General features: G+C 40.0%; 1 protein-coding gene across 1 annotated transcript in view; it reads left to right on the forward strand.

Moving 5' to 3' along the window:
• Window positions 1-25,572, forward strand: part of LOC150082161 (uncharacterized) — a 184,577-nt gene that overhangs the window by 117,125 nt on the left and 41,880 nt on the right. The window contains exons 11-12 of the mRNA XM_090380441.1: window positions 4,387-4,541; window positions 6,754-6,847. Coding sequence (XP_090236567.1) covers window positions 4,387-4,541; window positions 6,754-6,847 — 249 coding nt within the window. The remainder of the gene's footprint in view (window positions 1-4,386; window positions 4,542-6,753; window positions 6,848-25,572) is intronic.

Consider the following 25,572-nt stretch of genomic DNA (forward strand, 5'->3'; position numbering starts at 1 on the left):
CACGGACTGGAGATGTGCAAATGTATCCCCAATTCACAAAGGGGGATCGAAGGGTGACACGAGTAATTACAGACCAGTTAGTTTAACTTCTGTTCCAGTTAAAATAATGGAGTCCCTGGTTAAAGATGCATTGCAGGATCATCTAGACAAGACTGCAGCAATAATTCAGACACATGGGTTTGTTAAGGGAAAGTCTTGTCTGAAAAATTTGATAGGTTATTATGATGTGGTTACAAAGGAACTGGATGCAAAAAATAATTTTGATATCATATATTTGGATTTCAGGAAAGCTTTTGACACTGTTGCACATGGAAGACTATTGTACAAATTGGAGCAGAATGGTATTAAGGGTAAGTTGCTACAATGGATAAAAGGATGGTTAAGTGCAAGAAGACAGAGGGTGGTAATCAGTGGGTGCTGCTCTTCTTGGACTAATGTTATTAGTGGAGTCCCACAGGGTTCGGTGTTAGGTCCACTGTTGTTTTGTATATTTATCAATGATATTGATGAAGGTATATCAGGCTTAGTTTCGAAGTTTGCAGATGATACAAAGGTTGGCAGGGTTGTTAATGACAGTAATGGCAGTGTGCTACTGCAACAGGATCTGGATAATTTGGGCAGATGGGCTAATAAGTGGCAACTGAAGTTTAACCTTGACAAATGCAAAGTACTGCATATGGGTAGAAGTAACCCCAGAGAAACGTACCAACTGTGTGGTACTACACTTAAGGTGGTAAAAAATGAAAAAGACCTGGGAGTAATTGTGCAGGCAGATATGAAGTTTTCTGAGCAATGCAGACAGGCTGCCAGGGCAGGTCATGGGGTTTTGTCAATGATATATAGGAATTTTGCTAGCAGGGAAAAGGAGGTGATTATCCCTCTGTATAAGGCAATGGTCAGGCCACGCCTTGAGTACTGTGTACAGGTCTGGAGGCCTCATTTTAGGAAGGATGTAGATTTACTTGAGCGTGTACAGAGAAGGGCAACAAGATTGGTGAGGGGAATGAAGGGATCCTCTTACCAAGAGAGGCTTAAGTTCTGCAAATTGCAGTGGCTGGAGACTAGGCACCTGCGCGGTGATCTGATTGAGGTATATAAGGCCTTGAATGGGTTGAGCATACTGAATTCTGATGGGATCCTTCCACTTGTTCAGATTACGAACCTAAGGGGGCATAAATTCAAATTAAGAAAAGACAGATGTAGAATAGATGTGCGGAAATTTGCCTTTAGCCAGCGGATGGTTAATTGCTGGAACAAACTTCCATCTGTCATTGTGGAAGTTGATAGGTTGAATAAATTTAAGGAGGAACTGGACAGGCATTTGGAGGGAATGGTGTGATTTTTTTTTTTTTTTTTTTGGCTGATGCTGCATAAGCTCATACATTTGCTTTCTTGCATCACATGCCACTACTACTACTACCAGCAAAATTAGTTAGGCAGCACAAAAGGATATTTTTACCAAGAAGGATGGATTCTCTAAATCAGTCTTTAGAAACAGGCATCTACATGGTGACATAATTCAAGTATAAGTCTCATAAATGAAATAAAAACTTCTTTATAAAGATAATTCACCTCTTGATACTGCTTATCTAAAATTCCATCTGAGAGGGGAAACTAAGAAAAATAAAAGAAAGTGAGAGGAGAGTGAAGTATGGAAAAGCATGTCTGTGAAGTGCACCTCACTGGAGCACATAAATATCACCCTATAAGGGGGGGGGTTAACTTTAGACGTAAACTGGTGAGAAGAGGATTGGTCTTTTAGTATTAATATTAGCATTATAGTATAAGGAAGCCAAAGGCTTTTACTGCACTGGTCATGAATGTATTTGATTTTATCTAGATGCCAGATTGCAGAAAATTCAATGGGGGATCTGGTATTTAGTGTGGGAGGTACTCAGATTCATATTTGGCTATAGTTAGCACTTCTGTGGTACATAATTTGTAGTCACTATTCAGTTTTATCAAAATTTTGGCTTTGTGTGTGAATGTAGAGTTAGGCATATGTGAAGATTTTTGTGGGCGAGTCACTGGTTAAGGAAGCGATGCAGGATCATCTAGACAAGACTGCAGTTATAGTTCAGACACAGCATGAGTTTGTTCAGGGGAAGTCTTGTCTAACAAATTTGATTGGATACTATGATGCGGTCACAGAGGAACTGGATACAAAGGATAATTTTGATATCATATACTTGGATTTTAGGAAAGCTTTTGATACTGTGGCACATGGAAGACTACTGTACAAATTGAAGCAGTATGGCATTAAGGGCAAGTTGCTACAATGGATAAAAGGATGGTTGAGTGGGAGAAGTTTCACATGCCTATATGCTGAAGAGTAGATAAGCTGATTTTTCCTTGTTTACTGAGGTCCTTGAAGAAATTTCAACCTTACTTCTGACAGCAGTAATGCTAACTGAATTTTCCAGTCTGTAGGTATCAGTCTGATTCCACTGTAGTTAGCTGAATTTATGTTAGCTTTGCATTTTACTTATGTATGTAAAACTGTGTTTACCTGCTGGAATATGCATTGTCTCTCCAGGTGGTTATATAATTTAGACGGTGCCTCTATGATCTTTTAACATGTAATGCCTTTGACATATGATGAATGCAAGGCCAAACCATAGGGGATCAAGTTCTAAATTACTGAATGCTCACAAGTATAAATTAATGATGTTTTGTTAGTTAGTGTTAGGCTTCCACTTGTGGAAGCCTAACCCTAACCAAGTGGAAGCTTGGTTAAGCATGAACATTTTTGTGTCATGTGTTTGTTTACGAGAACTGATCATGGCTTAAAGTCTGCAGTGGTTGTAATGCCAAAAGAAAACTATTCTCTGTGCAGTTGGAGTTTTTGTAATGCTTACTTATATTTACATAAGACCAAGAACAGCAAATGTGTTTATTGGTATCATTTACTTATTTCTAATCAATAGTATTAGTAATGGCTGCATGGTGCAAGAAAGCCTATGGCTTATGCTGCACCGGCCAAAAAAAAAAAAACCCCAAATCATGATGGTTCTAATCATATATATGCTGACCCTCTATTGTAAGTTTTTTGTGGTGATAGGTACAGACATGCCAGTGAGGTGCACTTTACAGACCTGTACTTTTCCATTTCTGAGTTTCCTCTCACTTTCTGTTATTTTTCTTAGTTTCCCACATGGAATTTTAAGAAACACCAAGAGGTAAGTTATCTTTGTAAAGATGTTCTCATTTATGATTGTTGCTTGGATAATCAGAAGCCCACAGGCTGTAATTCTCTAAGTGTATTGAATTGAAAAGGGGTAAATTTAAAGTGGTAAATAAACTAAATGTTGATAACATCTTCGCTTTTTCTCAGATGATAATCAGATACATAAATTAAAATTAAAAAAGGATGGTTGCAGAATATATGTAATTCGAATTAGGCCAATGAATAATTGATGGAATAAACTTCCACCTAATTTGGAAGTGGGTGGTTTGATTGAATTTAATCCTCTACCAGGCACAATAAAAATATAATATTAACAAGCATGTTGGTGGATTTGTTCCACCATTATTATGCTTTTTATAAAGGCATGAAATAATTCAAAATTTATTCACTTTTTGAAGTCGGCTTTCTTTTCAATCTATTGTGAATGCAATTGTGAAAAATCCATTTTTTTTTACCAAAAATACTTATTTTTTATTAATTTTTAAAAATAAATCCTCCCATTTGACATGCTTTATACATGTGTGTGCTTTAGACATGCTTATTAACAATGCATACGGATGATATCTTCACTGTCAGCAAGCAAATCTTTAAATAAACAAGGATTGAAAAACCTGTGGGCTTCAGTGGTTGGATAATGATGATAAACTTAAATGTCTGATGCAAGTGAAATGTGAGCATTGCAAGGTGCTACGATCAAACATGGAGCCAGCATGCTCAATGATTGACATTAAAAAAGCTTAAATTCACATTGTAGAGCACTTGATGATTATGCTCAAGACGAGGCTTAAAAAAGACATAAAAAAACATTTTTTATGGCCATACTTCTTCAATAACAAAACAATTAATGATACAGATTGAAAGTCAATCCAATAATGAAGGAAAATGAAAATTCACATTGACATCACTTCAACAGATATTTTTATTTTCAAATTTAAGTTTTTTTGATGGACATTACATGTCAGCAAAGGATTAAAAGAAGTTTAAACAAATTATTGGCAGGAATGGAGAAATTGAGAAGATATATATATATATATATATATATTTTTTTTTTTTCCTTTTTTGGCTGGTGCTGTATAAGCTTTGCTTTCTCGCATCATGTTGTCAATAATAATACTAGTACCAAACTTTGATAAGTTGTATTACATCAGATGTATTTTTATTGGAAACATCAAATTACAAAATATTCATTTTGTGTTTAGGTGTCCTATTTAATTGTGGATGAGATGCATCAGGAACATCCAGAGCTAATCAAGGATCAGTATTGGGAAGAAGTAATGCCAAGTGGCTTACCATATACTGCAGCTGCTATGCCCTTTTACACAGAACCACCACAGGGATCAGCTGCAAGTCTAATGTGAGTTTTACACATTCATTTGTGTTCAGAAACAAAATAATGACTTTTCATAAGTTACTAATATAAATATTTTTCAAATATTTAGTAGCTGAGGAAGCATTTCATTGATTGTACTTAATATATAACTCTCCTTGAAGATTACTAGTACCTATGCAACTGGTTATGTCAATTTATCCTACTCCTAATATATGGTAAAATCTCATAAATCCAGCATTCAAAAATCTGGCACTGTTTGAAAATGTTGTAGAAAAAAAAAATCCCATTAATCCAAATTATTTTGCAAGTCCAGTTGTAAATTATGTACATCCATATAGAAAATTAGATACGTTCCCACTGTAAACTTTCAGAAGCTGAGTATGTCCTAATGTTCAGCTGAATTGTCCAAGGGGAGCTTTGCAATCTCACTCTTTTTTGAGTGGGGGGATCCTTGCAAGAACTCAGATGTCATTACTCTGATGGCAAATTTGATTTGTTTTAGACAATTCATGGTTAACTTTACCATATCTTCCCAAAGCAGGATAATTAACAATGTTAGTCATACTCAAATATGATACCATAAATTCTGTGTATGCATTTCTTGATTGCTAGGGCTAATTTTGGGTAAGTTCACTGGGAGTTCTAAAGACATGTAATCTCATATTTTGCAATCAATATACATAATATCTTACATTCACTAATAAAGGGTACCAAATTTAGAAAGATTCTTGAGCTGCAGAAAGTGATTTCTCTCATGGGTAAGGGATAGTGACAAATGAACATACCCCATTAACACTTTGTGAAAACAGTTTGTTCAGAACAATTGTTTTTATATATAAAAAATGCTATCTCTTAAAAAATAATTGAACTATGCACTTTCCTGTGACCTGTATTAAGAACATTTAAAAAATAATATCATTGATTAAAAGGAACTCAGCATGATCTAATGCAGTGGTTTTCAACCTTTTTTTAATAACGGCACCCCTAAGTAATTTATTTTATATTGCAGCACCCCTACTCAATTTTCTGCCTGTTAGATCTGATTTTCTGTGTGTGTGTGTGTGTGTGTGTGTGTGTGTGTGTGTGTGTGTGTGTGTGTGTACATAATATTAAAAAATATATGCCATATGATATTTATTATAATAATATAATTATAAAAATTACATTTCATAATACAAATTATATATATACAGTATATAATTTTATTCTTTATATAGAGGCACTAAGTAAACATCAATTATAGATCACCACAAAATTTATATGAAATAAACATATAAATTAAAAAATAATAAGTTTAAGTAACTTAAACCCAAATTACGTGGCATCCCTGGAATGTTGTTGCGGCACCCTAAGGTGCTGCAGCACCCTGGTTGAAAACCACTGATCTAGTGTATCCTTAACCAAGGATGTAATGTTATAAACTAGTTACCAAACTAGTAACCCCTTTAGTCAAAAAATGAAATTTAGATTATCACAGTTTCTGCCTGTTTATGATAGGTAATGATCTGCCAACTCTGATGATCACAGTTACCAATTTTTAGTAAGAAATAATTGGCGATTAATTGGTTTTCATTCATTACCCATATGCCCTTGGTTAGAAATCAGAAACTGCAATCATCTTATTTGAAAGCATATCATCAATAATTTGTGAGAGTGAATATATCTTGTGGATCTTGTTAAATGCCAGGTTCCACAATATATCAATGAAGAGAGACATTTGTTTATTTAAAATAAGTAATAACAGTTTTTTTTGAAGATATAAAACTAAAATTTATTCATTTTGCATATATTACTTATCAGTTACAAATAAAAAACACTATAAAATATAATTTATTGAATTTCAAACCTTATTAAATTTCTTTTTATTTCTCATTAAATATAGTGCACATCTATTTTAGATAAACACTTAATACATGATTTTAAAATTAAAAATAACATTATTAATGTTATTTTTAATTTCAAACTTAAAAATAACATTATTAATGTGCAAGCAGTAGATAAACAATGTAGAATGAAGATAGCAACAGTAATAGAGACCTAAATGACACTCAGTTCCTCTAGTTCAATGATTATGAAACTTATTATAAGCACAACTGCATTTGTCATTATGGTGACTAATGCATGTACTTTGAAAAAATAACTAAATTTCCCAGCATACTTTCTTTGCAAACAAAACAGTCTCTTAATCATAAAATTACCAATTAGTATTGAAAAAATTATTACTTATTTGTTTCAGTGTCCCACCAAATGAATCAGAATTTTTACCCCTCGAAACACTAATGGAAGATGGAGCTGAAACAGAAGATGAAGAGCCCCTTGAAGATATAAAGGTATTTTAATAGTTTTTAAGAATTAGCAGAAATTCTTTGATATTATTTTCAGTAGAAATAAACAATAAAGTGGAGGCAATAAGTTCATATGCTCTTAGAAGGATAGCAAAAAAGGACAACTTCTGTGCCATTTTGATTAGTATCTAACAGGTGCTAATTTGATTTAGGTTCCTCACTATTTCTCAACAGATGCTACTTTGAGTTAGCTTCCCCACCATTAAACTTGTTTAATATCACAGGTAGATAAACATTTTTCTGTATTTAATTCCAAATAGAAATAACTGTTACCACCTTACATTATTGGAATCACAAGCACTGTTTTATGACATTTTGAAATATTTTTACCTTGCATTTCATAACTTAAAAGTTGCAATTGGAATGTTAATATTAAATCTTTCTAAATTAATCTAAAACAGAGCTATCTAGTTCTGGATTAGCTATATGGCAATTTTTGTAAAAGAAAATAGACATTATTATCACCCTGTTTTGCTATTTAGTTTACTGCGTTTATTTAGTTAACTATATTTCAAAGCCTTAATAACTTTGTTGCTCTTTGCTGCACCTTTTCCAACGAATTCATATCTATCCAAAAAATGGTAATAAAACTTGTATGTAATACCCAATGCTTGGATAATGGAAACAGTGAATACATTGGGTCTCTCCAGTCTTGGATAATGTCTTTGCATACTGTGGCATGGATATCAAGATTCCCAAACATATTTGGGGGATATGGATTATCAAGTTGCCAATAGAGAATCCTACATTTATACCACAGTTGTCAGTGGTAGATCCACATATTGTTTGTTTGTTGTTTGTTATTTGGTTTTTAGGAGCATTAGCAACTAAGGCCATATTGCTCCGGGGATATGCGGTGGTCATTCCCTGACCTTTCCACATCCTCCGTATTTGGTGGTCATGGGCTCGAACCCCGGTCTAATAAAGAAGCGTGTGCTATGCACTGCTGCTCCTGCCCACCTGGCTACGGGGGCGCCCCTCCATATATTGTACAATCTATTCAACCTCCTTCTACAGATGTTTGGTAGAATCAGGGGAACTGGCAGGTCAGGAGAGGAGAGTGGAGTCCAGTGTCATAGTGCATTATCTGTTTAAGAACAACAGGAATATTGATGGTATATGTGATTTGCAATAATTTTAAGATAGTCTACAGATATCAGATGTTGTTGCACTTGTACTGTGCATTTAAAAATCAATTGCCTTATGTTGCTTTCATTACATGTGTAATCTATTATCAGCATAGTGCAAAGGGCATATGAATTGCTAAGTCTTCATGTTGTTAGACCTTTTTTTCCAGTTGCTGATGTGGCTGTCAACTTGGACCCCTGATTTTTCATTGTATTCTATAGTGAGAGTCTCACTGTTGTTGGCTTATGTTCTAAATGTTCCAACCTTCTCCCTACACCCACCAGTATTGCACTACCTCCAGTGGGTGCAGGATTTTGTGCACATAAGCATATATAGGATAGTAGGCCCAGGCCGGTATCATTGTGCCTGGGGATGGGCACCAGGTGGCAGCTGCCCAGGTGTTTGCTGCTCCCTAGTGGTGAAGTGGCCTAGAGTTTCCACACCAACACAGAGAACAAAGGTGGAGATGGGCTACTGTCTTGGAACCACCATGATGCACGTACACACGTGCACACACACACACACCCCTCCAAGCCCTCCCCCGACTTACCGGATTCATATCTCCCAATAGCTTTGTTACCAGTTTTCAGTAAGCTCTTTGAAAGACTACTGCGTAAAAGGATTAGCCACCACTACAAAGCAGCAAATCTAACTATGCCAACTCAATTTGGGTTCAAACTTGGATGTTCCACCATCGAAGCACTGAGAAATCTCCTGAATTCTGTATCCACTTGCGACAAGAAGTATTTCCGTATCATAACTATTGATTTCGCCAGGGCATTCGACACCATCTGGTGGCCGAGCATCCTGGCCAGGCTAAGATGCTCCCATACGCCAGTTAACCTCTACCTAACAATTAAGTCCTACCTCTCGCAGAGAATAAATGTCGTCGCACCGTACAAAAAGCTGACCAGACTGGTTCGTAGGGGCTGCCCCCAGGGGTCTGTTCTGGGGCTGCTCCCGTGGAACACAATTTTAGATGAGTTCCTGGCTATGGATCTTGGTGACGTCAGCTCCAAGGCTTTTGCTGATGATTTAATTTTGATGATCGCCGCAGACAACAGGGCCCAGCTCGAAACCAAGGCAAACCAGGCATTGTGGATCCTACAAGATTGGGCACAAACCCACTTCTTAAAAATCTCAACCAACCAAGACATCCTCCATCTTACTTAAGGGAACCCTCAACCTACAGAGACCACCACAGATAAAAGTTGATAATACAACTATCAAACTGATAAACCAGCTAAAATAACTTGGGATCATCTTGGACCCTAATCTATCATTTCAACACCACTTGAAGCACATAAGAACAAAGATTAAGAATTACTCTGCACTGGTTGCCAGAATCACAAGATGGGATTGGGGATTCAACAAGCACACCCCATCACTCTATTATATGACTACATTCCTACCTGCAATAACTTGCGCTTCTGTTTAGTTCTGTAAAGCTGCAACTGCAGTAAATCGAAGAACATTGGACACAATCCAACAGTCGATACTACTCACCATCACCCATGCCTGCCATACAACCAGTACACATGCCCTCCAGGTCTTTGCTGGGGCCTTCCCTCTGGACCTCGAGATAATCCGCTGAGGTATGGCATGTGACATTGCCAAGGGATTGCCCTGCACCTTTTTTAATTTCACCATGGATCCAACAGCAAATCAGAAGGCAGAGAAAACTAGACTGTAAAGGCATCTACAGCAGGCATGGCAGGATCGATGGACTGCATCAACAAAAGGCGAAATCACAAAAAAGTTCTTGCCCAGTATTGACAGGGTGCATTCAAAGCCACCAACCTGCTTACATCCCGGACTATTCTCAACTTAACTATTGACCGGCCATGGATCATTCAATGCAAAATTAACCAATTTTGGGATCGTCGAGGACCCGTACAGCACATGTGGGGAGGTAGAGACCTGGCACCACATTATGTTTGACTGTACCCATTATGAGGACCTTCGCTGCTGGTTAATGACAACAATCACTTACTTCTCGCAGAATCTGGAATCACATCTCGACTCACCAGAAGAGTACAAGGCTTTTACTAAGTATGCACAGGAGCCTTTTGCCTGATGCAGGACATTGCTTGCCATCCACAGAGACCACTAGCATGGACCTTACTGATGCATGCCATGGAATTAACTATATGACTAAACTGATCAGAAATGGACAAACTACCTAGACAAACTGACCTGACATAAATAACCAACAAAATAAATACTTCTAATGAGAGGCAACTGAAAAATTACAACACCCAACTTGACAACCCTGGACTTGAAACTGCACCTTGAAAATAACACTTACTGGACAGTATACCCTAGGGACCCATTGGGAACCGACATGTGCTACTATCAAATTACTGACTTGAAACAGTGACAGTGAAATCAATCTGTTAGCTGATGGACATTGACATGGACCTTTTAAATGCACGTCATGGAACTGACTATATGGCTATACTCTAAACCAGTAGTCGCCAAAGTGGTCGATATAACATTGTTAGATCCTACAAGATTCTACATTGCCAAGGGATTTTCTATCAACCCCTGAGCCTGAATCGGGCTCAGGGGTTGATAGAAAAATATAAGACATCGTTGTATGGGTAATATTTAATTCGGTTAACTTGGATTACCTTCATCCTGAATGACAATTCAATTAAGAGTGAATCATGGGAACAGTGACATGAATAGGACCTGTAAGATGGAGCAAGGTCATGAAAATAGTTACGGAGGCCAATCAAGTAGGCCAAAATGACATATTTACCAATAAACGGACGTCGGTGGTTCCCGCCCGGCCGGCACGGCGGGAGTGAGATTGCAACACGTGCGCAGTTGCTTATTTACTTATACTTACATGTATTCGATCCCAGTCTCATTTTTGCGCATCGACATACAAGTGAGCATTAATGTTCTAAAATTCATCAACATACATATTATAATTCAATTGTTATTCATTCACAAACTAAACTTCTCTATGTTGAAGAGTTGAGCAGGGCTGGTAGTTTTGTACATCCTATAGAAATATGTGAGTAGGTATATTATTTAGACTTATTACTTTTGCTTACTGCACCTTGAAAATAACGCTTACTGGACAGTATACCCTAGGGACCCATTGGGAACTGACATGTGCTACTATCAAATTACTGACTTGAAACAATGACAGTGAAATCAATCTTCAATTTTAATTATTTTGTTACAACCCCAGTAACCACAATAGCAGCTTCAGATTCTAAAATGAAATGCACCAGAGTTTCAAATATTCATTAGAATATTTTAAACTTTGGTTTATTGCTTCATTAACAAACAAAACGAGGCCTATGTGTCTTCTTTGTGAAAAAACTTTTAGTAACGATGCAATGAAACCAGCAAAAATGAAAGATCATCTTCAAAGACTCCATCCCGATGAGAAAGATAAAGATCTTAACTTTTTTAAAGAACTGAAAGAGAAATACACACATCGACCAACTATAAAATCATTTATGAAAGCACCTGCCGAAGCTGACAATAAACAGGGATTAACAGCCTCCTACAATATTTCTTTTAATATAGAAAAAAAAGGAAAACCATATACAATTGCAGAGGACATTGTTATACCCGCAATCAAAGAAGTAATTGAAACCATAATGAAAAAAGATTCTGGCCCTGTTTTAAAATGCTTACCATTGAGTGCGAATATCATGAAAAGGCGCATTGGTGAAATGGCTGAAGATGTAGAAAAAACTGTAGAATCAGAACTCAAAAATAGTAAGTTCTCCATCCAACTTTATGAATCTACATTCGATAGTTCTTCTATTCTTATGGCTTATGTAAGATATTATAGTAAAACCAAACATCAAATTATTGACAAATTTTTATTTGCAAAATATCTTGAAAGTGATGGAACGGGGTTGACAGTGTTTTTCAGCGATTGGAGGAATATTTAAATAAGTATGATATTCCATTTACTAACATAACAGCAGTAGCCACAGATGGCGCACCTGCAATTGTGGGCCGTTGTTGAGGTTTCGCTGCCTTTCTGAAAGAAAAAGTTCAAAGTGTACGTACTATTCACTGTGTGTTACACCGAAACCATTCTTTTAATATAGAAAAAAAAGTTTTTGGTTCAAAAACTCTCAGTGACGAACTGCATGATACTCTAAGAGTGTGTATTAAATCTATTAACCAAATTAGAGCTCATCCTCTTAAATTGTGATTGTTTGCCAAACTTTGTGAAAAAAATGAAGTATCAAACCAATTACTCTTGCATACTGAAGTAAGATGGTTGTCTAGAGGTGCAAGTCTACAAAGATTTGTTGAGTTGTTCAACTCAACCCTAGAGTTTCTTACAGATGTTAATTTGTTTTTAAGTGATGAACTGAAGAGAAATAAGAATCATATTTTCTACTTGGCGGACTTATTTTCAAAATTTAATGACGTACAGACCAGTCTACAAGGTAAAGATGTCATGATTATTCAAGCTCGGATGATTCTTTTAGGCTTCCAAGCTAAATTAGCCTTATTTAAATCATCATTTTTACGAAAATATTTTCAGTACTTTTCGAATCTATGGCAATTGATTCGAAATAGACTTAGAAATATACACAAAACATCTTCAAAATTTGAGCGATGATTTTAAATTGCGCTTTGCAGATTTTGAAAACATGCACATTCCAGATTGGATTATCACGCCATTTTTTGCAGATATTGAAAATATCGAATGTAACTTACAAGATGAACTTATTGAATTGTCAGTTGATCTTGAAGCTAAGACGCTTTTTAAAAATAGAACTTTAAGTTACTTTTGGACGAATATAAATGTTGTTGAAAAATATCCAAAACTTTCTGAAGTGGTGCTCCCCATTTTGCTTGCATTTCCAAGCTCGTACATGGTTGAAGCTGGTTTCAGCCATGTTAATTCCATTTTAACAAAACAAATAAATAAGCTAGATATAGAATTCTGTGGTGATTTAAGACTGAAACTTACTAATTTTGAACCCAACATTGCTAATCTTGTCAAGAGTCACGAAGCACACCCTTCACATTGACAACGTTAGTAAATTGTATACTAAGTTAATAAAAGTCTTATTTTCATATATATAAGGAAGATTGTATTATTGTTATTTTGTTATCTAAATTAAATTTTATATTTTATATATTATTTATCCCTCCTATCAAATATGTAATGTTAAGAAGGACGTCAAAAACAAAAATGTATCCCTTTGAAGTTAAGCCAATATAATAATATATACTATATGATACATACAATACACACTGTAACTATAAAATAAACAATCTAAAAACCCACATAAGCATCTTTTTTTGCTTGTCCTATTATAATTACATAATAGTAAAATAGAGGGGGTCGATAAAAAGTCAAGAAACTCTTGAAGGGGTCGACGGTCAAAAGTTTGGCAACCCCTGTTCTAAACTGACCAGAAAATGACAAACCATTTCTACAAACTGACAAAATAATGATACTTCCAATGAGAGACACAGGGAATTGAAACCACTGGACTTGAAACCGTGGACTTAAAATTGCATACTGAGAATAACAACACCTACCCTCAGGACCCACTGAGAATTGACATATACTACTACCAATTGCTGACTTGCAACAATGAGAGTGAAATCAAACTGTTTGCTGATGACCTTATCTTTGTTGACCAGGAGCGACCTTATAAGACCAGATGTGTCATACTTCGATCTGGAGCCAGCACAGCAACTGGAGATGCACCATTGTTGTCCGTGGGAAATGTAAACTTAGACCATCAACTCCTAACTGTGACTTAGTCCTTTTAGAGGCAATTAAACTGGACCTGACCTCTCCAGACAATGGCCATTGATAAGGCAAGGAAGACCCTAGAAACACCCAGAGGAGGCAAAATAACACTAAATGCCAGCCTCCTGAATGTACTTCTTGTCTGGGATAATGGATCCATCTGTTCCACAGGGGCTTTTCTGGCCATCATTCTTCGAATGGAGATTAAAACATTCAACTTAATATTATTCAAGATGCAATGTGTACAACAAGATTTCCGGGCAAGTTTAATCATTAATATTGATGTTCCAGAAAACACCTATGACTTATGTGATTGACTAGTGGTTTATATACTAGGACAACAATCTCATGCCCTCAAGACCTATTCTGCAACATGGAGAATAGACTCGCAGCAACGAAATGGGCGTTGTGTTTTTTTCATTCTGAAATCCTCCTATAAGTTAGACCTCAGAATGCCGCAAAACTATTGTTCTTTTACTATAATGCTCGTGCTATGGACAAAGCAACTAAGCAAACCCTTAGCCATAATTATGAGAGCATCCGTGGACTCAGGGGAGTTCCCACGGACTGGAGATGTGCAAATGTATCCCCAATTCACAAAGGGGGATCGAAGGGTGACACGAGTAATTACAGACCAGTTAGTTTAACTTCTGTTCCAGGTAAAATAATGGAGTCACTGGTTAAAGATGCATTGCAGGATCATCTAGACAAGACGGCAGCAATAATTCAGACACAGCATGGGTTTGTTAAGGGAAGGTCTTGTCTGACAAATTTGATGGGATATTATGATGTGGTTACAAAGGAACTGGATGCAAAAAATAATTTTGATATCATATATTTGGATTTCAGGAAAGCTTTTGACACTGTTGCGCATGGAAGACTATTGTACAAATTGGAGCAGAATGGTATTAAGGGTAAGTTGCTACAGTGGATAAAAGGATGGTTAAGTGGGAGAAGACAGAGGGTGGTAATCAATGGGTGCTGCTCTTCGTGGACTAATGTTATTAGTGGAGTCCCACAGGATTCGGTGTTAGGTCCACTGTTGTTTTGTATATTTATCAATGATATTGATGAAGGTATATCAGGCTTAATGTCAAAGTTTGCAGATGATACAAAGGTTGGCAGGGTTAATAACAGTAATGGCAGTGTGCTACTGCAACAGGATCTAGATAATTTGGGCAGATGGGCTAATAAGTGGCAACTGAAGTTTAACCTTGACAAATGCAAAGTACTGCATATGGGTAGAAGTAACCCCAGAGAAACGTACCAACTGTGTGGTACTACTCTTAAGGTGGTAGAAAATGAAAAAGACCTGGGAGTAATTGTGCAGTCAGATATGAAGTTTTCTGAGCAATGCAGACAGGCTGCCAGGGCAGGTCATGGGGTTTTGTCAATGATATATAGGAATTTTGCTAGCAGGGAGAAGGAGGTGATTGTCCCTCTGTATAAGGCAATGGTCAGGCCACGCCTTGAGTACTGTGTACAGGTCTGGAGGCCTCATTTTAGGAAGGATGTAGATTTACTTGAGCGTGTACAGAGAAGGGCAACAAGATTGGTGAGGGGAATGAAGGGATCCTCTTACCAAGAGAGGTTTAAGTTCTGCAAATTGCAGTGGCTGGAGACTAGGCACCTGCGCGGTGATATGATTGAGGTGTATAAGGCCTTGAATGGGTTGAGCACGCTGAATTCTGATGGGGTCCTTCCACTTGTTCAGATTACGAACCTAAGTGGGCATAAATTCAAATTAAGAAAAGACAGATGCAGAATAGATGAGCGGAAATTTGCCTTTAGCCAGCGGGTGGTTAATTGCTGGAACAAACTTCCATCTGTCGTTGTGGAAGTTGATAGGTTGAATAAATTTAAGGAGGAACTAGGCAGGCATTTGGAGGGAATGGTGTGATTTTTTTTTTTTTTTTTTTGGCTGATGCTGCATAAGGTCATACACTTGTAGTAATGAATGGGCCTGGAGTACTGGGGTCCATAGTTTATAATATACACTTAAGTTAGTTATAATCCAGTTTAATACAAATATTAACAAAAACTCAGTAGCTTTCGAGACGCGTGTCTCTTTGTCAACTGACAAATTAAATACAAAATTGAATACAACAACGAGCTGAGTGAGGCACGTTAATCATGCGTCATTGTTGTTGCACGGACGTGCGCTGCTTTCTACACCACTGATCATCCAGCAATAAAACGGTTGTCTCTAGGATGGGATGTAGACGTATGCCTTTCTGGCGATTTAATGCCTTTGGATTGTTTACTATGTTGAGTGACTCTAGCCATAGGCGGTGGCGAAAGTGTCGTGAGTGGTCTACTATTTCAAAGTCGCGTTTGGGGTTAAGATCGTGGTTGGTGGCCCAAAAATGTTCCGCGACCGTGGGCTGGTCAGTTTCGGCAAGCCGGATTGCTCTGTCGTGTTCCATGAGGCGATCCCGGAGACGCCTTGATGTTTCTCCTATGTAGCAACTGTTACAGTCTCTACAGGTGATGCGATATACCACATTGCTGCGTAAGACAGGTGTGACAGGGGTCTTCACGCTGGAGACAAGTGAACGTAGGTTCCTGCAGGGTAATTGCACACATTTGATGTTGTAACTTCTAAGGACCTTCGAGATCTGTCCTGACACGCCTGGATAATAGGGAATGTAGGCGGACGATATACCGACTTGGTTCAGTGGTCTTGGGTTGGATGTGAGTTCTTCTGCCTGTAATAGGCATCTGCTTAGTACATGGGATGGATAACCACATTTGGTTAGGTCCGCCTTCACACGGGAGATCTCGTTACAATTAGGCGTAACGAGATCTCCCGTGTGAAGGCGGACCTAACCAAATGTGGTTATCCATCCCATGTACTAAGCAGATGCCTATTACAGGCAGAAGAACTCACATCCAACCCAAGACCACCGAACCAAGTCGGTATATCGTCCGCCTACATTCCCTATTATCCAGGCGTGTCAGGACGGATCTCGAAGGTCCTTAGAAGTTACAACATCAAATGTGTGCAATTACCCTGCAGGAACCTACGTTCACTTGTCTCCAGTGTGAAGACCCCTGTCACACCTGTCTTACGCAGCAATGTGGTATATCGCATCACCTGTAGAGACTGTAACAGTTGCTATATAGGAGAAACATCAAGGCGTCTCCAGGATCGCCTCACGGAACACGACAGAGCAATCCGGCTTGCCAAAACTGACCAGTCCGCAGTCGCTGAACATTTTTGGGCCACCAACCACGATCTTGACCCCAAACGCGACTTTGAAATAGTAGACCACTCACGACACTTTCGCCACCGCCTATGGCTAGAGTCACTCAACATAGTAAACAATCCAAAGGCATTAAATCGCCAGAAAGGCATACGTCTACATCCCATCCTAGAGACAACCGTTTTATTGCTGGATGATCAGTGGTGTAGAAAGCAGCGCACGTCCGTGCAACAACAATGACGCATGATTAATGTGCCTCACTCAGCTCGTTGTTGTATTCAATTTTGTATTTAATTTGTCAGTTGACAAAGAGACACGCGTCTCGAAAGCTACTGATTTTTTGTTAATATTTGTATTAAACTGGATTGTAACTAACTTAAGTGTATCTCATACACTTGCTTTCTTGCATCACATGCCACTACTACTACTACTACTACTACGTGCAGCAAAAGAATGGCTAAGAGACAAGGATGATTAAACAGAACATAGTTTATTAATTCTAGCATATAAAAAGTGTGAAATACTGATTATACAAGAGCTCTATTTCTTATCAAAGAGGATAAAACAATATACTATATACGTAAAGCTAATGATACATGTATACAAACATGTTAGTGTTCTTCGTGTGGTCTTCAGTTGGCACTGCCCGTACTCTTGGAGCCAACACTCATCCTTCAGTTTGAGTATCTGGGTGTATGTGTAAGTGTACTATACAGACTTAGTATGTAACAGTCATATCTTACGATATTACATTAATGCAAGTGGATCTTCCCGAATCTTATACTCTTAATTTCTAAGGTGTTGTGAGATTGACGCTACCTTAGTGAATGTTCCATGAGGTGGGATGTTTCTCAGTAGACTCGATTAAATAAAGAGTCAGGTATGAACGTCCGACACTTTCATTCACGTTTAAGCTATCATGTCGTAAATATAGGGTGAGACTTACCAGAATAATCTTTGCTATATTTAGGAACAGGATTCAGCAGCATAAGATTCTCAAGACATTTTTTTTTGACGAGATAACCTGAAGAAAAGAGAAGTGCCCTCACATGAGACAAGACCGTCTTCATCTCTTTGTCTCCTTCTGTATCTCTGTGTGTGTCTCTCCGTGTCTCTCAAGGCGCCTCCGTAGCCAGGTGGGAAGGAGCAGCAGTGCGTAGCACATGCTTCTTGATTAGACCGGGGTTCAAGCCCATCACCACCAAATACGGAGGATGCGGGGAGGTCAGGGAATGACCACCGCGTATCCTGGGGCAATATGGCCTTAGTTGCTAATGCTACTAAAAACCAAATAACAACAAATAACATCCGTGTCTCTCCATGTCTCTCAGTCCCCCCTCTCTGTCTCTGATCTGTATATATATATATGTCCCCCCTTTTAGATTTTCCAATGCTTCTATTGGTTAAAACACTAATTTCGTGGGGAAATGAAATCCCAGGGACTGTTATTTTGGAGACCTGATACAGTGAAAATGGAACTTATGAGGAGAAAGAGAACCCTCACATCTGCATGAGGTGAAATTTCTAGACTGCCCAGCGGTAGTTACAAGATCTAAAGTCTGTTCCCTAACAGACTTTAAATCTTGTGATTCCCCAACACAAGGAATTTCTAGACAACACTCACCCCATAGTTATAAGGTTCAGATTTCACCCTAAAGTATGTTTCTTAATTGTCATTACTCTCTTTTCTCCGACGAAGGTCATTTACTTTCTCATCGTTTTATAAATATTATATCCACGATGTTCGTCAGATCCGATTGAGTAACGATCTCTTGCTGTGTATCGGCCAGACTCATAAAGATGGAATAGTATTTCAACTGCTGTTTTTCCCTAACGCAGCGGCAATGAGCATATGCTCAAAAAAAAAAGGAACAGCCTTATATACAGAGTGAGTATCACACTACAAGTATAGTAGTGATAAAAAGTATAAGGTGACTTGGTGAAGTAACAGCCCTCAAAGGCAAACTTAAAGTAAAAATTAAGACATTTTTACACATCACCTGACAGTGACATTGGTGACCTGAACCCAGTTCACTTTTAATCCCCATCCCTTGGGGAGGGGAGGGGATGGTTTTCCGTTCCCCCTCCCTGCTCCCCTCTTTTCTCCTGGTGGGGCTTGTCCACACTAACCAGTTTGAGGTTGTCTTCCCTATCATCCCCATGTTTCTACCTGTCCTCCCCTTCTTCAGGGCACCTCCATAGCCAGATGGGCAGGAGCAGTAGTGCATAGCACATGCTTCTTGATTAGCCCGGGGTTCGAGCCCGTGCCCACCAAATACAGGGGATGCGGAAAGGTCAGGGAATGATCAGCACATATCCCCTGAGCAATATGGTCTTAGTTGCTAATGCTCCTAAAAACCAAAAAATAACAATAAAAAAAAATAACCCTCCTTCAGACTCTACCCCTACTCTACTTGTCACATTTTTTTTACTTTATTTATTTTTATTTTTTTATTATTATTTTATGTTTTTATTTTATTTTATTTTTTTTAGGCCCTTGCCACTGTAATCTTTGGAAATTAGGTGGCAGGGCCTGCCAGAGTACTTAAGTGATCCCACTACTGCCTGAATTGCCTCCTTGGGGCTAAGTGTGGGCAATGGAGGGGGTCCCACTAGGGGGCCCAAACAGAAGACGCCTGTCCTGGGACCCCCCAAACACAAAGCAAGCGTAAAAACAAAAAGCTATTAACAGCGAAAATAGAGCGGGGAACACGCTCCCAAACTGAGAATAAGGACACTCAGGAAAATGTCAATGCGAACGAAGAAACAAACAATGAAAAGCAGCAGGAATCTCCCCCCATAGATCCCTCCCTACCGGTGGGTACTGTCTATGAAAAGTCACTGGCACTCAAAACAGCACTGGAATCAATATTTAAAGAACCGAATAATAGAATAACCACCCTTGTGAGGTCGCAAATCGTCACAATCTTTAACAAGATGGAGACTATCCTTTTCAAGACATATGTTGAAAATGAAAAGGTCACCGCGAGGCTGCAGGCCTATAAAGAATGTGGGACAAATAAAATGCAACAGCCTGCTCCCACTTTTGCTGAAACGCTGAGGAGTAATCAAAATCAGGGAAAACAAACTCAACCCGGGCCCCCAAAAAGGAAGCAACCTCTCTTGATGACACCCAACTTGGTTGTGCTTAGACCTGTGACCACAGATGGCCCCCAGGAAAAGAGAACTAGTGAAGAAATAAAGACAACTGTGATGAAGGAACTAAGGGATGACCTCAAAGCTACTAAGATAAAGTCCATTCGGAAAACGAGGAATGTAGGACTCGTTATTGAAACGGAGGGAAACGAAGACATACAGACGATAATGGATAACCCAAAAATTGCCACCTTGGGTTTGACTGCAGAATTGCCAAAAAAGAGAGGACCTGCTATCATTGTCTTTGACATTGACAAAGACCTAACCCCGGAACAGTTAGCCACAGAGATAATAAACAGAAATCTGAGACCGACCCCCCAGCAACTACAGGAGCAGCGAACCCTGGTGCAGCCTAGGTACTCCACCAGATCTAGGGCAGGACCAAACAGAAACTGGGTTCTAGAGCTGGCCCCGACTGTCTGGCAGCAATTAAAGAATCAAGAGAGAATCTACATTGAATGGGGATCCCACCGATTCCGGGAGCATGTGGCAGTCCCGAAATGCTTCCGGTGTTGTAAATACGGCCACACAACTCATACATGTACACAAACAGAATCAACCTGCGGTCACTGCTCTGGCAGGGGACATGAATATAAAACATGTCCAAACAAGGAGCAAGATCCAATCTGTACAAACTGCAAGGCAGGGAAAATGGACCATTCGCATTCTATCAGAGACCCGAACTGTCCAGTTTATCTTAAAGTAAAAGGGTTATACCAGTCACGAACCGACTATGGAGAGACGCCCTAAAGAGTACAATAGATCCAAAATTGCAATAATACAGCATAACGCGCAGAGAGCTAGAGCAGTGGCCCAGCAACTTAGGGTCATAGCGGACGAGGAAGCAGCTGACGTCTTACTACTACAGGAACCATATACCCACTCAAAACGAGTGTGCGGATATCCGGCTGCATACAAAATAGTCCATGACGAGAGTGACACCCCTTGGGCTGCAGTTGTGGTGCGCAATCCCAATTATACTGTGACTAAAGTAACACAGCTTTGTGCACCCTGGGCGGCGTGTGCCCACATCTTAACGCCATTGGGCCAAATCTATGCTGTGGCCCTTTACAGCAGGCCGGGCGAGGACATCGCACCCATCACCAGGTACTTGCAGGCCTTGACCGACATGCTCCCTGATCAAAGGATCATAATTGGGGCAGATGTAAACTGCCGCTCACCAGCCTGGCACAGTCTGACCCCAGACAGGAGAGGTACCAGAAATGGACAGATTTTAGAGGACTTTCTCTCGAACTCCCGGTTCACTGTCCTGAACAGACCACACCAGATGCCTACATTTTGTAATACCCTGTGGGAGGCGACTATTGATGTCACATTGTCCACGAGAAACCTTGCAGGTTACGTTGATGATTGGATCGTCAGAGACTCGTGGACGACTTCCGACCACAGGGTGATTACCTGCCAAATCAGAAGATCATTAAACAGGCTACTGATACCTAAACAAACACTAAATCGCTTCGCCATCCGCTGGGCGAACTGGGAAAGGTTCAGAGAGGTTTTAATGCCCGCTGCAGCCCTACACCTGGAAACAACAAACCAGAATGGGGATCCAGACGAGAATCAAAAGAGGGTAGCGGAAATAATACTTGCGGCGAGTGAAGCATCAATGAAGAGGAGAAATCCCAAACCGGGAGCAGTCCCGTGGTGGACTCACGAGATCCAGCAACTCAGAAGGGAGACCATGAGAAGAAGAAAACTCTTTCAACGGGCAAGACGCACATGGCCTGCTGCTGAGGTCCAGATACTAAAGGAGCACTATAGAGAAGCAAGAAACAGATATACGGATGCGATAAACAAGAGCAAACAAAGAGCCTGGGAAAACTTGGCAGGCATAACAGGAAATAATGAGCCATGGGGGGTAGTCTATAGGATAATCACAAACAAACTCCCCAGGGGGGAAGTTATTTCTACCACATTGACACCACAGGGGAGCCAAACCACCACATGGCAACAGTCAATTACAAATATTCTGGGCACTATTTTCCCGGAGACTGCCATGCCTACTTCACCTGAACAGCATAGAATATGCCAAGAAAATGACATATACACCACTGACTCCCGTGAACCACCGTTCACGCTAGATGACATCAAATCAGCGGCAAATCACGTAAGAAATAATAAGTGCCCTGGCCTCGATTATCTCGAACCGGAAATTGTCAAAAAAGTAACGGATCTGACCCCCGAACTCCTTCTAAATCTGTTTAACAACTGTTTGCATCAAGGCATCTTCCCAAGAAACTGGAAGACTGCGGGACTGAAGCTGATCCCAAAAACACCCACGAAGCCTCCACAACAGCCAACCACTTACAGACCGATAGCTTTGCTACCAGTGATCAGCAAACTATTTGAGAGAATGCTATATGCCCGAATTGACACACATTACAAGAGTGCTGAACTGCACATGTCTACCCAGTTCGGCTTTAAGCCTGAGTCTTCGACAGTAGAGGCACTTAGACATCTGCTGCACGGTGTGGCCAGTTGCAACAGTAAATACTACCTAATCATCTCCATAGATTTTGCCGGGGCTTTCGACACCATTTGGTGGCCAAGTGTCCTGGCAAGGCTAAGGCGGGCCAACCTTCCCTGCAATTTGTATCTCACTATCAAGTCTTACCTTACCGACAGGAGTATTAGTGTCGTGGCACCCTATGGTAGGGTAAACCGCCGTGTCTGCAGGGGTTGCCCCCAGGGTTCTGTCCTGGGGCCGCTGTTGTGGAACATTGTCTTGGATGAGTTCCTGGCCATGGACCTTGGTGACGTCCAAACCCAAGCTTTTGCCGACGACTTAATCTTGAAAATTGCTGCCGACAATAGAACCCAGTTGGAGGTAAAAGCAAACCATGCCATCAGGATACTACAGGACTGGACCATCTTACACTGCCTAAAAATCTCACCAACTAAGACATCCTCAATCTTACTGAAAGGCTCCCTTGACCTGCACAGGCCACCTCAAATAAAGGTGAACAACACCACAGTGAAACTCCAAAGCCAGCTTAAGTACCTGGGGGTGATATTAGATTGTAATCTTTCCTTCAAGCAGCATCTCACACATTTAAGAACAAAGATAAGGAAGTACTCTGCACTGTTAGCACGTGTGGTTCGTCGGGACTGGGGACTTAAACGTCGCGTGCTCTCCTTATATTATAAAACGACATTCCTACCAGCTATAACATACGCCTCTGCGGTTTGGTATCACAAGGCATCAACCGCCGTAAATAGACGCATAATCGACTCAATCCATAGAACTATCCTGTTAACCATTACCAGAGCCTGTAGCACCACTAGCACTGTTGCCCTACAGGTCTTGGCCGGAGCCCTTCCCCTTGACCTGGACATCATACGTACTGGAATAGCCTATTATATAACCAAAGGAATGCCTTGCACCCACCAAGACTACACAGTGGATAACAATGCAACCCACAAGGCTGAAAAGAACAGGCTGCAGAAATACCTAAAAGAAACCTGGCAATACCGCTGGACAAACACAACAAAAGGGAACATCACCAAAAAGTTCATCCGGGACGTAGACAGAGTATACCCCATTCTTCCAACCTGGCTGCAACCCGGACTTTACACGACCTACCTCCTTACGGGTCATGGGGCTTTCAATGCAAAGCTTACAGAATTGGGAATAGTGGAGGATCCGCGTTGTACTTGCGGGGAACAAGAAAGCTGGGTGCACATTATGTTTGAGTGTGTCCAATACGAAGACCTTAGATGCAGACTAATAACTAGAGTTCACTATTTACCGAGGGATCTCGAGTCACATCTACTAGATACACAAGAAGAATATTTAGCCTTAACTGATTTTGCCCAGGGATTATTTAGCAGGCGCCAAACACTAGCCGCCATATACCGAAGACCTTAACGGAATGAGACAAAACAAAACTGCAAATAGCAGCGAGACGACACAGAGGAACCGACTATACAGACCTTGGACTGACTACAAAATGCACTAGGAAAAGACAAGTGACAATAGATTGTCGAACTACAAGAGTCATGATTACCGCCAATAGAAGCGAAAAAACACCTTTAAATAGTCGTGACATCAGAACAAAGGGACACTGCCCCAAGACCTTGCAGCATAGACCCACTACATAATGACAAAAGGTAGTGTAAGGACTAGCAAACATCACGGAAGGGATAAAACCCCATAATGACAGCCAGTTGACTTGATTATGACCCCAAGATAATGACCAGAAAATAAGCCCCAGACCACATGCAGTCTGGAAGGATGACATCCAGATTTAACCCCCTATTAGTGTCCCACCTAGATGAGACTCAACGGCCAATTTATTAGGGCCTGCAAACTGATGGAGACGACATAAGTGGCACTCTCCCGCCGGAACAGCCTATTGGCGACCCAAATCCGCACTCTCTTGAGCGGATCTTTCTTTCCAAACTCCTGGGGAGGAGAGGCTTGCCTCTCCTTGCCTCCCCAATTTTTTCACTCTGGTGGGGCACGGGCATGCCTCACTACCTGCAGGGGCCATCTACTCTGTCGGCCCCTTATTTCCAATTTCTTCCCCCCAGTCTTCATCCTCCCCCCAAACTTTTGTCTTGCACAGCGTTTAGCCCTACATGTCAAAATCAAAAGAGAACATCAAAATTCTTGCCCGAACCTATTTGGTTTTTAAAACTCACTTTCACCGCACAGCCCCACGTCGCGCAATATTAATACTAACTTGTAAAGTATCACTAATATCAACCTCGATTTTTTTTTTTTTTTTTTTTTTTTTTTTTTTTGGTCCTAGCCACTAAAATCCCAGGAAAGTAAGTGGCAAGACCAGCCAGAGTACAAATATTGGTAACACCCGGCCGGCCTCCCTGTGGCAGGTATTGGTAATGTCGGGTCTCACTAGGGGCCCGGCGGCTAACAGGCCGGACGAACAATGGGCACAACAAACTACACAGTACATATCCCACACACTTTTAAATCTCTGGCTTGTCCGATACAGAGAACATACGCGGAGATGGGAGAAATCCCAGGTGCCGTCAGACCCCGAACATACCTAATACCTAATACCTAATAGGGGGCCCAATGGCTAAATAGTCAGAAGAACAACATAAAACGACACTACACAATGCCGAAACACACATTACACTTTTTAAACCTCTAGCCTTCACAGAGTTCTGTGATACACAGTACACAATGTGGAGATGGTGGAAACCCCTGGGGCTATTAGACATCTTACACTTTTACACACACCCCTCACTCTTATATCCATTTTCCAGTTATGTTCCTCTCTCTTTGTTAGTCCATGTATACTTTTGCTTTCCTAACAGAGAGAAGAGAGGGAGAAATCATGCTCTTGGCACCAGTAATTACCAGTTCATAAATGCTGCACACATTTATGAATTGGTAATGTATATATATTGGTATATTTATTACACTTTCTATAAAAATCTTTTATTCCACTGGAATTGTTGTGGAAGATGAT

Source organism: Mastigoproctus giganteus, chromosome 8, assembly GCF_048544385.1.
Source record: "Mastigoproctus giganteus isolate SK-2022 chromosome 8, ASM4854438v1, whole genome shotgun sequence".
Lineage (NCBI taxonomy): Eukaryota > Metazoa > Arthropoda > Arachnida > Uropygi > Thelyphonidae > Mastigoproctus > Mastigoproctus giganteus.